The sequence below is a fragment of the Salvelinus alpinus genome, chromosome 3 (assembly GCF_045679555.1).
Source record: "Salvelinus alpinus chromosome 3, SLU_Salpinus.1, whole genome shotgun sequence".
Lineage (NCBI taxonomy): Eukaryota > Metazoa > Chordata > Actinopteri > Salmoniformes > Salmonidae > Salvelinus > Salvelinus alpinus.
In genome coordinates, this window is record NC_092088.1 from 39,796,262 (window position 1) to 39,811,033 (window position 14,772).

At 41.6% G+C, this 14,772-nt stretch overlaps 2 protein-coding genes across 9 annotated transcripts in view; one reads left to right on the plus strand and one right to left on the minus strand.

The window, feature by feature from the left end:
* Positions 1-9,220, plus strand: part of LOC139570694 (cytoplasmic polyadenylation element-binding protein 3) — a 66,838-nt gene extending 57,618 nt beyond the window's left edge. For all 8 annotated transcript variants that reach the window (XM_071392804.1, XM_071392807.1, XM_071392808.1 and 5 more), the window contains one exon: positions 3,652-9,220. In XM_071392804.1, coding sequence (XP_071248905.1) covers positions 3,652-3,879 — 228 coding nt within the window. In that variant the 3' untranslated portion in view covers positions 3,880-9,220. The remainder of the gene's footprint in view (positions 1-3,651) is intronic.
* A 2,019-nt stretch (positions 9,221-11,239) lies between these two features.
* The window catches only part of LOC139570692 (TATA-binding protein-associated factor 172-like), a 67,389-nt gene continuing 63,856 nt past the window's right edge, over positions 11,240-14,772 (minus strand). The window contains exons 35-39 of the mRNA XM_071392800.1: positions 14,561-14,713; positions 13,569-13,777; positions 12,962-13,121; positions 12,463-12,633; positions 11,240-12,297 (exon numbers count right to left, since the gene is read on the minus strand). Of these exons, the coding sequence (XP_071248901.1) occupies positions 12,154-12,297; positions 12,463-12,633; positions 12,962-13,121; positions 13,569-13,777; positions 14,561-14,713 (837 nt within the window). The 3' untranslated portion in view covers positions 11,240-12,153. The remainder of the gene's footprint in view (positions 12,298-12,462; positions 12,634-12,961; positions 13,122-13,568; positions 13,778-14,560; positions 14,714-14,772) is intronic.

Consider the following 14,772-nt stretch of genomic DNA (forward strand, 5'->3'; position numbering starts at 1 on the left):
TCTTTTCAAAATCAGCTATGAAAACCAGGCCTGGTGTCCCCGATATTTCATAGTGTTCTATTGTTTCCAGTACTTGCCTTATATTATCTCCAATGTATCGTCCATGTAAAAAACCTGTCTGATTAGGATGAATAATATCTGACAAAACTTTTTTTATTCTATGCGCCAAGCATTTTGCTAGGATTTTTGCATCACAACACTGAAGTGTAAGAGGTCTCCAATTTTTTAATTGGACTGGATCTTTATATATACCACGTGGGTCCTGTTTCAGTAATAACGATATCAGACCTTCTTGTTGCGTGTCTGATAATCTACCATTTATATAGGAGTGGTTAAAACAAGCTAATAATGGTCCTTTGAGTATATCAAAAAAAGTTTTGTATACTTCCACTGGTATGCCATCCAGCCCTGGAGTTTTCCCATCCTTAAAGGCCCCAATTGCATCAAGCAGTTCCTCCTCTGTAATTTGGCCTTCACATGAGTCTTTCTGTACAGATGTTAATTTTACATTATTAATAGGAAAAAAATCCATACAATTAGTTTCAGTTAGTGGAGATGGAGGAGCCTGAAACGAAAACATATTCTTAAAGTACTTTACTTCCTCTTTCAAAATATCATTTGGTGAATCATGCGTGACTCCATCATTTGTAACAAGTTTTAATACATTTTTTTTGGTAGCATTTCTATATTGAAGATTGAAAAAGAATTTGGTGCATTTTTCCCGATATTCCATCCAGTTCGCTTTATTTTTATAATATATTACACTGGATCTTTCTTGAATAAGTTCCTCCATTTCTTTTTGTTTTTCCTCTAACTTATTCGGTGCCTCTATGGTACCGTTTTTATTGCTATCTAACTGTACTGTTAGTCCTTCAATTTCCTTTGTTAATATGGACTCTTTTGATCTAAATTCCCTTTGTTTTATAGATGAGTACTGAATTGCATGGCCTCTAAAGGCACACTTAAAAGTGTCCCATACAATAAGGGGATCTGCTGTACCTATGTTATGTCTGAAAAAGTCAGTTATAAAATCTTCTGTCCTAGTTCTAAACAATTTATCATCTAGTAGACTTTGATTAAATTTCCAATATCCTCGCCCACGTGGAAATTCTGTAAGAGAAATATATATGCCAATTATGTGATGATCCGACCGCATTCTGTCCCCTATCAACACTTTTTTAACTTTTGGTGCCAGAGAGAATGGTATAAGAAAGTAGTCAAGACGACTAGCTTGATTCAGCCTCCGCCATGTATATCTCACTAAATCAGGGTATTTAAGTCTCCATATATCCACTAATTCCAAAATATCCATGACATTCATGATTTCCTTAAGTGCCTGAGGGTGATAGTTTGTAGTGTGATTTCCTTTCCGGTCTATAGAGGTATTTAAGACCGTATTAAAATCTCCCACTATAATAATAGAGTCTAGTGTTGCTTGTAGAGTTGATAAATTCTTATATATATTTTCAAAGAAGCTTGGATCATCATTATTCGGACCGTATAGGTTAACAAGCCATATTTGTTTATTGTCCAATAACATATTTAAAATAATCCATCTACCTTGAGGATCTGTTTGGACAATTTGCACATTTGGATCAAAGTTATTGTTAATTAAAACCATCACCCCTTTTGAATTTCTTTGCCCATGGGAGAAATATATTTTGCCCCCCCAGTTCTTTTTCCACAAAACTTCATCTAAAACTGTTGAATGGGTTTCCTGTAAACAATAGATATTATAATCCTTCTCTTTTAGCCAGGTAAATACTGATCGTCTTTTCTTATTATCTGCTAAGCCATTACAATTGTAACTGGCTATACTTATTTCACCACTTACCATAATGAGACACACCTTTCATTCTTTTAATCAGAATATATTTTTGTAAACGTACTATTAAAAAGTAACATAATGATTGAGTGTCTATATAGTTGTACCATGATATTTGCATTTCTACTAAGTAAACCTCCAATTGGTCCCTACTATTCCACCCGCTAAAAGGCCTCATCTCGAGATGGCTTGTCATCCCAATGCCCGGCAGACCACCCTCGACCACCCAGACCACCCTTAAAAAAAAAAAAAAAAATAAAGATTGAGAGAGGTAGATTTGAAGTCGTCAGTTTAGAGACGGGACTAGTCCAGATCATTTTGGTTATGAGGAAACTAAAGCCCTGAACCGACTGGGATCCATTCTTTGAAAAGAGCATACAGTGCCATTTACCGAATTGAAGTAGATCAATTGCCATATGCATTTCCATTGCCCTCACCTCGATTTGTATTATATATATCTGTGGATCATCCTCTATTGTCCCTAACATCTTTTACTTCTTCCTTCGCAACAGTTGTGGGATACACACATACACCCACACACACTCAGCCCTTACCCCCACACAACCATAAGCTCACTTTCTCAACAATTGCACCATCCCAGCGCCCAACTCAAGATGGGTCATGATTTACAAATGCAGTTGCAGCTGCATGAGAAGGCCTGCAAGACCGCACAAAAAATGAGCAAAAATTGAGATATTTATTTACCATTGTCACATCCTAGATAATGGAGGTCAAATGTACACCTTATTCCTGAAACACCCACAATACGGCCACCCGTCATGACCATGTCCCCACGCATCTCCATGCAGTCCGACTTTGATTTTGTGCCGCCAGGGCCACAATAATATACCCCCTCTCTGAATGTCCGAGTGTGACCCCCTCCCCATGGGTTACTGCAGCTAGTGTTGCCAGCACTGCCACTGCCTGGGTGGGGGCACCCCACCGGATCTTGGTATTGTCTTAATGATATGTCAGAATGGTTCAATTACTGTACCTCAGAACAGCTTCATTGTTGTACTCACTGAGGTGATACGGGTATTTATTGGCCGTATTCATTAGGGCACACCATAGCAAAACATTTTGCAACGGAAACCAAAAACAAGCGCTGTTGGACACGCTCGGGTACCCTTTTTCTGTCCGTTTCCTACCGTTTGGTGCCAAATGAAAATGAGCCTGGTTGCCAGTCTGTTTCTGGCTTTGGCCATTGCTAGTCGTCGTCTTACCAGGGCTGGGGGTTTAAAGAGAACCCTTCATTACACTGTCAGGCTGTAGTGGAGGGATCGCTGTATGTAACCAGGGCCTGCTCACACACTGTGTCATCTCCATGGAGACACAGATTGGATAGTCTGTCCCTCAACAACGGTCAACGGACTCCAAATTCTCTCGTGTGTGTGTGTGTGTGTAGACGTATACCTGCTTCCGTGCATAAAGAGTACCAGGCAGTGGCCTGAGAATGTTGTGCAACACTTGGACACATGAGTCACTTTGGCTCTTAAAATATTCACCACATCTGCTTTTGCAGTGCCTTCCTTACCCATAGAGAGGAAAATTGGAACAACTAGAGACAGAAACGTATTTGAGAAGTTGATATTTTTAGCCTTTAGGATGTCACAGTTGACATTAAACGGGCAAATAAAACATGAACAGAAATATACATTTCAGAACTCGGGAGCTAACAGCAATGTCTTGCACTTGGTCAAACATTTAGCATAAAGCATATAGACTCTGTTTACATCCCGACAATAGAGATTCAAGTTTGAGTTCAATCTAGACCTCATGCCAAGAAGATAATAAGCCAGTGTCTCCTTTCTCTGACCTTCCTTCAGGTGGAGGTGAAGCCATACGTCTTGGACGATCAGATGTGTGACGAGTGCCAGGGGGCGCGCTGTGGGGGGAAGTTTGCCCCCTTCTTCTGTGCCAACGTCACCTGCCTGCAGTACTACTGTGAGTACTGCTGGGCCAGTATCCACTCCCGGGCGGGCCGAGAGTTCCACAAGCCACTGGTGAAGGAGGGGGGCGACCGCCCTCGACACGTGTCCTTCCGCTGGAGCTGAGGGGGTCGAGATAAGCCCTGCCCCGCGGCCCCACCCCCAACAGCCCCTCAACCGGGACAGCGCTACACCCCCCCTCACCCCCCCCTGCTCTGCACCCCCTCCCCAGCACCTCAACATCAGTGAAGAGGATAACTACAAATACATGGGTCTTTCTTTTTCAAACTACACCGCTTGATTACGAACTCATTGTCCAGTGTACCCTTATGATGACAATAGGGTGAAGAAAAAAAATGAATCGCAAAAGTCTATCTGCTTAGAATTTGCACTTTGGCTCAAAACTCACTAAACACACATGTGATGTTAGCAAAAAACATATTGTGTTAAAGTCCCCTGTTCCATGACTTGGTGGGTCAGGGTCTCCTGATTTATACAGTTACAGTACATATATATTTAAAAAGTATATATATATATTTTTGTTTTAAATATATCTATCTAACATATAAAGATAATTAAATTCTATGGGAAAGGAGCATGCACTTATTTAAAAAATGTTTTAGGATATCGCCCCTTATATTACCAAAGGCAAAAGTGAAATCCATGCATTCAGAAAAACTAAATAGGTGGCATAAGATGTAGCAAGACTAAACAATTATCTAGTAGTCTGGGCCATAGAAGCCCAGATAAAAAATTTTTTTTTGAAAACATGGCTATATTTGCTCTCCATTTTGACTCTGAAAATAGTAAAATTAATACCTCATAAGACGCAATCAGATTTTGTTTTGCTTTTGATTTGTAGGTCTTTATTTTTTAAATATTTTTTTTATGACTATTTTCTAGTGTTATGTTGATGTAATGCTGCGATAGCTTTTGCTGCTGAATAGTACTTTATTCAGGCTAGGGTGTTATAACAACTATGATGTCACCTGGTGTTAAGGTTGATGACAGGCTATCATAGGGAGAGGGGCGTCCCTTATGATGCCTAGTATGATGTGGGGTAAAGGAGGGGGGGGGGGTCGCCCCTAACTGCATGTTCTTTTCAATCAGGTTGCTGCATGCAATAGAATTTCAGTCTCATGTCTACTATTCAATTCTGCCCATGTTTGCACAACACCAATATAGATGTACGTACAACTAGCATGAAACTGGACTCAACAGGGAAGACAGACTGGTAAAAGAATCCAACACCTCCAGTGAGAAGTTAACAGCCACAGGGGCAGTATGAGCAGACTGCTTCTGCACAAGGTGGCTAACATAACCAGATGACGAAACCTTCATATTAATCCTGAATCCAAGTAGATGTAGGATATATCATTTAAAACTGTCTACGATAGGTGAAGTACTTTTTTTTTTTTTTTTTGCAGTGATTGTTAATATAATTGTGCACATTTTCTTTTTTATACCGTACGTAGTTGGGTCTGAGTATGCCTATAGAACTGTGATTTCGCTTTAAGTGTTGTTAACGTCCGACATAGAAGTCCTGTGAAACTTCATGAACTAATGTATGCACACGTATATACGTTCTCTCATACACACACACACACACACACACATTAGACAGATGGTTCTCGTTCTCTTAAACATACATACAAACATGTACATATACAGACCTAGGACGCACACAAAGTTTGACCCAAATACACAGAACATATGACACGCAGACTAAAGTGAGCTTGAATCTGAGAAACACAGAACTGCTGTCTGTACTGTTGACAGGGTCGTGTCCCCAAAAAAACCAAAGAGCTCACATATGTTCAACTTAAACCACCGACACATACGGAGACCACAGATGATACTGTGCGACGCATCAAGCGCTATGCCTGTGGGTTTAAAGGTGCAAGTTAGAAACATTTGTACTGTTGTGGTGACAAGGCATACGAGACAGTGATGAGAAGATAGACAGAACATTGAAGCTACTGGAGACTTGTGGTTTAGTAAACTGAGCTCCTTCTCAGCCTGCACAAAGTTCTCTGGCTACGGGGTTGTAATAACATTGCCAGAACATTGTGTGCTAGCTGGGATTTACCATATTTATCCAGATTTTCCTGCAAAGCTTGAAGTAGAATAATGACCTGCTAAAATGGTGGACATTTTGTTTTAAATCAAAAGGCTATGGTATGGGGTGCAGTTGGATGGGAGGGGGTGGGGTGGGCGGTATTGGGTAGTTATAAATGCAGGACAAATAAACAAAGTATTGGCTGCTGGGGTTGGTTTGGGTTTGAGCGGTGGAGTTTGGGGCTAAGTTACACTGGTTTTTAGCAGTTTTGTGGACAATCCAGTCTGGATCCTACAACATTGCGAGTTGATGTGTCGTCTCCTTTTCTGTGTGTTGCGATTGTCCCGTGCTGGCACCCCGCCGTCCTCTCTCGGTTTTAGTCGCAAAACGGTTTGCTTTAGGACAAACCATTTTGTTTGTTTCTTGTAAAAGTAAACTAATCTAAACCGAAGATACTTTTTTATTGATAGAAAAGTCTACAACAAAAAAAAGAGGCTAACCATGAGTAATAATAAGTCTCCCTATTTAAGTGAATTCTGGGTGTTTTTGTGAGATGTCTTTCCCCGCCCAGAAGGGTTTTCTATGTTTGTTCCTTCTCTATAATAGACGTGTTATGCACTACTCTTTGTATCTGGACAGTTTAACAGTCAGCAATTGTTTTTGTTGGGAGAAAAACAAAAAGTGTGCTTTCTGACTGACATGATCTTTTGCAATACCTCAATTTTGAAATATATTAGGAGAGAAATTGATATTTTCTAAGTAAGTTTATTCAAATTAAAAAATATATATTAATTTAATTTTGCCAGAGATGATTTAACAGGTGGTTGATTTTATTTTTTGTCATGCTTATTTGCTTTTATTTTAAATTTTATTTTTTGAAAAAAAAACAACTGAAGGAGCTAGAGCTTTATAACTTTAATATAATGTCGTAGTTAGCTGAAGTACAGAGTCTACCTTATTACAGAGGAGGTTAGAGTGAGTTTCCCACTGGTCTTATACCCGTGGAAGCACGGTGTCACCAAGACAAACGTAACATGAGTGGTAGTGTTCCAAGGAAAACATTAGTCCTAAAAAAAATTGTTCTATATAAATAAAAGTCTATCAGGTGAACTGAAGATACTTCCCTTATTTTGTATATTTATAATCAGTCATTTACTATGCTGACCAGAATTGTGAAAGAGATCTTCTGTTCATGTTATTTTTTAAGAACTTTTTTATGTTTCCTAAAAGTATGTGTTTCATTTTGTTTTGTAAAAGCAACACCCTAATTTTGTTAGCCTGAGATTGTTTAAAAAAAATAGACTTTAAGCAGATGAGGTGGAGAGAAAGGAATGTTTTTTAAAATTATTATTAAGAGATACAAGTGTTTCAACTGTAACTTTTTCGAAAGCCCCCAAGGTGTATCAATTGACTGGTAGCCTTCTATTCACGCAAGACTTGAATTAGTCCCATTTTTTTAAGGCTAAGAACCTCGATTCTTTGTTGTAATGTGCAATACTGTTTGTACTGTTTGTAAAAAAAAAAAAGAAGAAAAAAGAAAGAGGCAAATCTTTATTGCAGATTTATTTTCATTGCAAGCATTGTGATTCACTAAAATCATTTTCTACTGTGTATTTACCTACTCTACATGCTAGTACCTTCCAGTAGTAATGTAGCCTTTGTACTGAGAAATTTTTCATTATTTTTAGAGATTTTTGCTAAAAAAGAAAATTATTTAAACATTTACGTATTTTTATTTCGTATTTTCTTTACAGACTTATTTCTCAACCATTAATAGTTATTTCTGGGGGAGACTTTCATATCTGGTCAATGTCATTAATATTATTTTATATTTTTACTTGGAATAAATTCATTTTATGATGCTAATTCTTTAAAAAAAAGTTACTTTTTTCATTTGTTCACTTTATTTTAGGAAGCTGAAAAACCTTTGTAATATTGTTACTTAAGTGTGTAGATTTTTTAAATGCAAAGCTTAATGTGTTAACTCGCTGATGTTGCTTACATTAGTGTGACGATGATTTAAGGAGAGGGAAAAAAACAAAAAAAACTATGACCTTTGGTATTGTTAAGTGATTGGCAATGTAAAACAAATGAACAGGCAATAAAATAAAAAGGCAGAATGTGGTATGTTGTGATGTTGTGGAAGCTGGACAATGCTACTTACCACTCCTGCTTCTGCTACTACGGTATAACCCCACCTAGTCAATAACATTACTGTCAATAACATTGTATGGCCAAGATGTCACAACACTTCCACTGATGTGAAACATCACATTAATACCTATAAAATGTTAATCATGTTACATGACCCTCCCTTTAGTTTCAGATGGTGGGTAAACCCCTGTAGGAACCTGAAAAGTGGCTATGCGCACCAGTGAGATTGTATTTAAGAATGAATGTAAATGTTAAGATGAACTGTATAATTAAGTGGAGGGTGTGACTTGTTGGAATTTATTCACGATGATAGAAGGCATACATCTAAATCTTTGACATGTTTTCTTTATCCCCAAACCACCTAGATTTCTTTAGTCACAGTTTAGTGTGTACAAACTGGCCTTTAGATTGAAATTTGAGCCAAGATACAATTTGAGCCAAGATAACATTATGCGGTGTGTTCTTCGGGGATGGCATTAACTGGATTTTTGCCCTCATATCCATAGACTATTGCTCCATATGAAGTGTTGTGACATCACCACTATAGTATTGTCATCAATAAGCGGAAAAAAACACCAATGCAAATGCTGGTCTGAGAATGTTATTTTTAGCTTGCCTTTTCTACCAGTTTGTACAGGTGGTGTTCTACTAATTAACTTCATCTCGTACTAACCCAGTGCTTTCTCCCAAGGGTCAGTATTACAGTCATACCACCAAGTATTTGTCTAGTATTTATTACATTTGATTTATTTGTTAAGCAAACACTATACCCTGACAATATTAAACTACTATGTGCAACTGAAATGGACAGTTTGGCTAAGATGGAAATCATGTGTGGTGGAGGAAATTTCATATAATCCTATCGAAATATACCTATTTCATATAACACTAGATTTGGATAGTATATTCACTTATGCATCATGAATGTTCTCTCAGTAGGCCCTTCATTTTGTGATCTCAAAAAAATGATAAAAAACTTGCTCAAGTTTTTCTCAGACAAAATCAACTTTTTAAAAGTGTTTGTTCATTAATTTTTCAAAGTAACACTTTTTGTTTGATTACTGGTTCTATCTTGACGAGGCTTTGAAATTGTTGACTTGGACCTATGCTTGTCTGAATTTGCAGTATAACTGTAAAAAAACATGGCGCTCTATGCTGCTAATGCTTACTACTACTGCTTCAAGGTTGTAGTTCCCACCTTTTCCCTTTTCTGTACTAATAACAAGCAAGTCTTATTAAATATAGTTGTATGACGCTGTGAAATATTGTCGTCTTTTGCATGGCCTCCTTTTCCACCTCTTTCTCTCATCCCCTGATGTTCTGCCTGGAGTAAGGTGCTTGACTGGTGTGTGACTGGAATGGAAAAATGTGACGTGTGAAAATAAATCTCAAAAGAACTGAAATCCATTTAAGACCTGTGTTACATTACAAGTTACTGAAGCAATGTAGGTTTATCGGTTTAGCAGCATTTTGAATTTGCATGTAAGTTAGTCTTTGCCACTAACAATGCTTTTGGGAAAAGCTTAGGCTTTAAGTTGTACTTCAGAACGCTCGTTATTAACCAACTGCCGCAGACCACTCGCAGAACAGCGTTCAATGCTTTTTTGCTCTTCCGCGTCACTTTATACACCAAGATCTTCGCTATACATAGTCAATCTATCTCTCTAGTCTTGTTTATACCTGGCACTAAGGGAAAGTTTGGAATTTGATTGTGCCAACATTTTCAGAAATGCATCTCTAACCTGTCCACTGCGTCGATTGTGAACATCTTTCCTGTATGCAAATGTGACCTCTATTCTTTCAATATATTTAAGACTCATATTGATGACATAAATCAAAGGTGCCACATGTCAATGATTTTAACGGCAGGATAATTATGGCTTCACTGTCCAGGTCTGTCAACACTTGTAAGATATCCAGACAATGTGTGCTTGACTGCCTCTGGAGGTGGGCAGAAAAATCTGATTACAATGAGTCTTAATCGTCTACACCTGTCAAAAAGTGGGCGCAATTTGAATGTGTACAAGACCAGGACAAAGGAGGCATGTTAGAACCAGCACATGGTGTACCTGTAATGATTATGCGGTTTAATCAGCTTCTTGATATGCCACTAGTCAGGTGGATGGATTATTTTGGCAACGGAGAAACGCTCATTTACAGGGATGTAAACATGTGTGCATAAAAAACATGAAAAGATGTTTATGGATTTTTTGGGCAAACCTTTAATTTCAGCTCATGAAACATGGGACCAACACTTGACATGTTGCATTTATATGTTTGTTTTCTTCCTACCAGAGGGGTATACTCTGGGCTGGCTAGCCTTTTGTGGGTCCGAAGCAATTTTTTGGGTTGGAAGAAAGACAAATCAGTGTGACTATCAAAACCAACGGGTGCACCGTGGCGGTCAGGCACGTGCCCTGTAAGCCCGGTTGGTATTCGACCAGGATTACTACAAATTTAGATAACTGGCTAGACTAATTGACTGACAAAACTGATGGCTCACATTGTATAGTCTATTCTAACTCTTAAAAGTAAATTGAGAGCCGGCCCTGGGTAGACTATGAAAGAAGTGAGATCTACTCAGGGTTTTCGAAAGCTAGGCAGCTTCAGCTAGCTTCATATTCCAGCTCAGCTCAGGCTTCATCCGTTTTATTACCGTGGCTCTTGGGAATCTGCCTGCTTGGAACTGCACGTGCATGTCCCACGTGGCTAGTCCAACGCCAAACTCATTGAAACCATGCGGAATCAACAATACATGGACGAGTCAGTGCCACACTTTAATTACGTATCGTTAATGCAGTCTGGTGTGCGTGCACAAGCAACTTTTACCCCACTCCTAATCGATAGAAATGCTCAAACGAAAGTTTGTGCATGACGTTTCAAATGCATATTACTGTGGAATGTGATCAGTATTTAAAAAAATTGTATACAGTTGACCCAGGTTAGCTTGGTAACGCTTCAAACCTGACTCGTAGTATAGGGCTTACATGTGCAGCAGTTAAACGACTAGTTAACCCGTCACCTGATCAAACTAAAGCTCTAGTATCACTGAATAGGTGTAGTCATCTTCACTTTAAAGCAACATTTACTTTCTCTTGCTTTTCAACATCATGCACCTCTAGCTCTGAATGAACAATTTTAATCTGTGCCATCATTCCTAAATGCAAGAACACACCCTCTACTGGCCATGTTCAAAGTTATATACAGTGTTCTTCAAATCAACATGGGAATGCAGACTATGAGGACAAGACAGAGCACGCACAAGACACACACTGAAAGGTCTGTAGAATTTATTATAATTCTATTCGTTTAAACAAAAAGCAGAAATTACAGAAATATTTACAGGTCTGCATTCTCTTAAAACTCTGACAAGTCCTCTTGGGCGGGGGGGAGGGGGCGCATTTCAGTTTGTCCCTGTAGTGCCATTCAGAGTAACATTTTACAAGGTTGGGGAGGAGCAGCACTGGCCATGACCATAGCTTTTCCAATCATCTGCCAGGTCAGTCGACTGATAAGAGTTCTGCGGTGAGAAAGGTGAAATGAATGTGCTTACACAGGACATCCGTGGGGAGACTAGTGCCACCTTGGGATGAGAGTCATCTATAGGTCACAGGTCTACAACCCAAAACTACCACCCCCCACTAGCCAGCAGCTGCAGCACAATCCAGTAGCCCGCTATAAAGAGCCAGCACACGGGTGTGTTCCTATAGGTCAGCTCACAACCCCTGCCTCCTCTTTCTAGCGATCACACCTGGTTTTTGACCATATGTCAATAGAGCAGTGGTAGTCCTCCAAGAGGGTGACAGAGTGCTTTAAGCCTGCCAATTATAAGGAGAATCACCACAGGCAGTCCCAAGGACAGACTAGAGGGCCCTCTGTCCCCCTGGGAAAAGAGGGCACATGGCAGACAGGACTGAAGATGGGAAGGCCTTTAGGTGGTCAAGTCAGTAGGCCTCCGGGTGGGAGACTACCGAGGGAGCCATAGGGATAACCAGGTTCAGACTGGCAGATAGCACTGAACCCTGGATGTTGTGGGGGTTGAAAACCGAATCCTTGGGGCTTGGGCGAATGTCAATGTGGCTAAACTTGTGCGTGTGAGGGGGGGGGATCCCATCCTGAGGGCTGTGTAGAATGACCCTGCTAGGCTGGAGGTGGATGAGCATCGTTTAGTCTGGCTGGGCAAGAGGCTAGTGGAGCGTGTGCATGAAGCTGTCCAGGTTGTACTCTGTGTCATACTGCTGCTGATCCCACAGGTCCCCCAGACCGTCCAGCACGTTCTTAATGGAGGCTTTCCCTCCGGAAGACGACTCGCCCTTATCATCCTTCCCATCCTAGACAGAGAGACAAGTTAGAGAGACGGAAACACACACGTCGGACGGGCAATACTGGTTAAATGGATGTGTGCATGAAAGAGCAGCATGACCAAGAAGACGAGGCGAGAGAGACGAAAAGAGCGCACATGCCGAAGTGCCTGTACCCAAGGGAGAGCTACTGACCTTGTCCAGGGTGAAGAGGTTGAGGAGCTGGTCGGTGCCCATACTCTGCAGGCTGGCGTTCTCCTGGCTGATGACCGCGTTGGCGATGTTCATCTTGAACTTCTGCAGGCCCATGATCTTCTCTTCCAGAGTGCCCCGAGTGATCAGACGATACACATTCACCACGCGTTTCTGCCACACAAAAAAAGACACCATTACAAATGTCACTTTTCACTACATCGACTGCCAAGCCGGTGCGCATGTTTGAGATCAACTACATTGCAGTCGGCATGCACAGAACCAAGATGAGTGATTCTGCGCCTCGGCTTGCTCAAACACACCATTGCCTAATTCACACTATAGGGCTGACCCAAACCGCACTGTGTTGGGCCTGGACCTCGTCCTTTCTAGCACGGTTCCAGCAACTACGGTGGGTGATTAACTAGGCCAGCCAAGTACAGCTTGCCTTGGCTCAGTAGTGTGAAAAGGGGTGTGTGTGTCCATGGAGGCAGTAGTGTACCTGTCCTATCCTGTGGGCGCGGTCCATGGCCTGTAGGTCTCTCATGGGGTTCCAGTCGTGTTCCACAAACACCACCGTGTCTGCACCAGTCAGGTTCAGACCCAGACCACCCACGTGCGTGGTGAGCAGCAGCACGTCAATGGAGGGGTCATTGTTGAACCTGAAAGCGAGCGTGACAGAGCACAGCAGATGTCGAGAGGGAGAATGAGGGGACGAGGGCAAGAGCACGTGAGATGGAGGCTGAGAGAAGGAGAGTGCCTTTAAATTCAGATCAAATTTGTCAAGTTAGACAATGGGTGACGTTACAGCAAAGGCACGGACTGTGTCGGAGTCTGGTGTAGCAATCTAAGCTCCTGACTACGGACACCCCTGGCGACGTGGGTTCGAGCCTCGGCTCTGCCTACTATCTGTGCCCAAAACCGGTCTCAAACTACTTCTAAGGTGTCCGGTCATAAAAACAAATCACATGGAAGGAGGAGATGGGAGTTTAAAATAAATATTTTTATATGCTGGCGACACTACTAATCAGACTATTCATTCCATTATTCCCTGTGACACCAACACCATTTATTTGCGCCGCCCAAAGAACATGCTCCTCCTTTATTACCTGGAGACGATGGCGTGGCGCAGGCTCGCCTGCACGCTGCCGTCAAGTCGCAGGTAGGTGACGGTGGGCAGCTGCGGCTTGAGCAGGTCGTGCTCCACGATGTCCAGCATGCTTTTCAGCTGACAGAAGATCAACACTCTGTGTTGGGCAACCACCGCCTCTGTGCCCTCCGCTGAGCCGCTGCTGCCCAGACCACAGTCCAACAACAACTGGAGGGGGGAAGAGGGGGGGGGGGGGGGGGAGCTCAGGATTACAATTTAGTGTTTTGATCTGTAGGTGTTTAGTATGGAGTTCAGAGTGTAGGCGATCGACCGATATCTGCACCTCACCCCACTATCCCCATCACTGCCACTTCTGAAGCAGAGGAGATGGGGGGGGGATAGAATGGTACCTGTGAAGGCTGAGGGGGGGTAGGGATGGTGCGGGGCTAGCTTGGGTTAATTGTGGCAGCATGCTTCAGTTCGACTCGCGCCTTAGCAAGCAGAACGTGGCTAGGCAAAAAAACAAGTGTGCTCGCATACTCCAGTCGCTTAAAAACGAGGAAAAAAAGCAGCAATAGTACCGTTTGTCCATTTTGAGACGCCGTAGCCAGTACACTATTCCTCAGAATTAAGCAAACTCAAATCTTATTCGTCATTGAAAAATCTAATGTTGACCAATCACAGAGGAAGGGGCGTAGACTTCAGGTTGCAGAGAAAATATTTTTTGGCACAAACCCCCAAAAAACCTTGAAGACCAAAACGTCATAATATACACACAAACTGTTCCAGCTGGGACGCATGCAGACGCCTTTAGTGTTTCTTAATCCTGGTCCTTGGAACCCCAAGGTTTTGGTTTTTGCCCTAGTACTACACAGCTGATTCAAATTGATCAACTCATCAAGCTTTGAATCAGGTGCGTAGTGCTGAGGAAAAAACTGAACTGTGCACCCCTTTGGATGCCAGGACCAGGATTAAGAAACACTGGTGTAAGGAACGCGGAACTAGTGGTACCTGTTTGAGGGCTGAGAGTTTAGGCGAATGCTGGATGTCTCGAAGGCTAGAGTGTTGTGCTGCCAGCTGGTCTGTGATGCGCTTGTACTCAGGGTGCTGTGGCAGCAGTACCAGGCCTGGGTGGTTACACAGCTTCCTCAAGTACTGCAGAGCCTGGAGGGAAGAGGACATTAATAACATAAATAGCAAGTATGGTGTATACACAGACTTAA